Raw genomic sequence first — 735 nt, forward strand, 5'->3', positions numbered from 1 at the left:
GAAAGGGCTGGAAGGGGCTGCCCATGGGGGTTTGGAGCGCCCATCCCTGTTGGTGGCACCTGGAGGTGGCACTGAGTGCTCAGGGTGGGGATCGGGCACAGCTGGGACTCGATGATCCCAGAAGGATTTTCCAGCCTCAGTGATCCCACAATTCTGAGATGTTCCACGCCTCCCAGGGCACGGCTCAGATCCAAATCCACCTCCAGCTGGGAATCCACCGGGCCCAGCCCCATGAATGTGGCTGTGGGCATTTATCCCCGTCCCTGCCCTGTTTTTTCCGGCAGGTGGAAGATGAACGGCACGGAGCTGAAGCTGGAGCCGGATTCCCGCTACAGGCTGGTGGCCGGGGATTTGGTGATCAGCAACCCCGTGAAGGCCAAGGATTCCGGCTCCTACCAGTGCGTGGCATCCAATTCCAGGGGCACCGTGGTGAGCAGGGAGGCCTCGCTCCGCTTTGGCTGTAAGTTTGGCACCGCCAGGTAAATTAAACACAACCCCAGTTAGGCTGGGCTTAAACGGAGCCTGCCTGGGAAAAGGCTGGAGAGAATCTCTCCAGCAGATCATCCCATGGAGAAATCTCCTGGCACTTCCGTAGGAATTTGGAGATTTATGGAGAAAGCCAATGATATTTTTGGATCTCCCACCCGAGGAGGGGCAGAGAGATCTCAGAGGTTCCTCCGGCTGTATTTTCCTGTCTGGGTTTCATTCTGCCTTTTCTGTTTTGCAGGAATTCTC

General features: G+C 56.9%; 1 protein-coding gene across 1 annotated transcript in view; it reads left to right on the forward strand.

Annotated features, from left to right (window-relative positions):
• CNTN2 (contactin 2) overlaps positions 1–735 on the forward strand; it is a 14,229-nt gene that overhangs the window by 522 nt on the left and 12,972 nt on the right. Inside the window, 2 exon segments of the mRNA XM_031065155.1 lie at positions 285–460; positions 720–735. The exon segment at positions 720–735 is cut by the window's right edge and continues 80 nt beyond it. Of these exon segments, the coding sequence (XP_030921015.1) occupies positions 285–460; positions 720–735 (192 nt within the window).

This window comes from Geospiza fortis, unplaced genomic scaffold (genome assembly GCF_000277835.1).
Source record: "Geospiza fortis unplaced genomic scaffold, GeoFor_1.0 scaffold184, whole genome shotgun sequence".
Lineage (NCBI taxonomy): Eukaryota > Metazoa > Chordata > Aves > Passeriformes > Thraupidae > Geospiza > Geospiza fortis.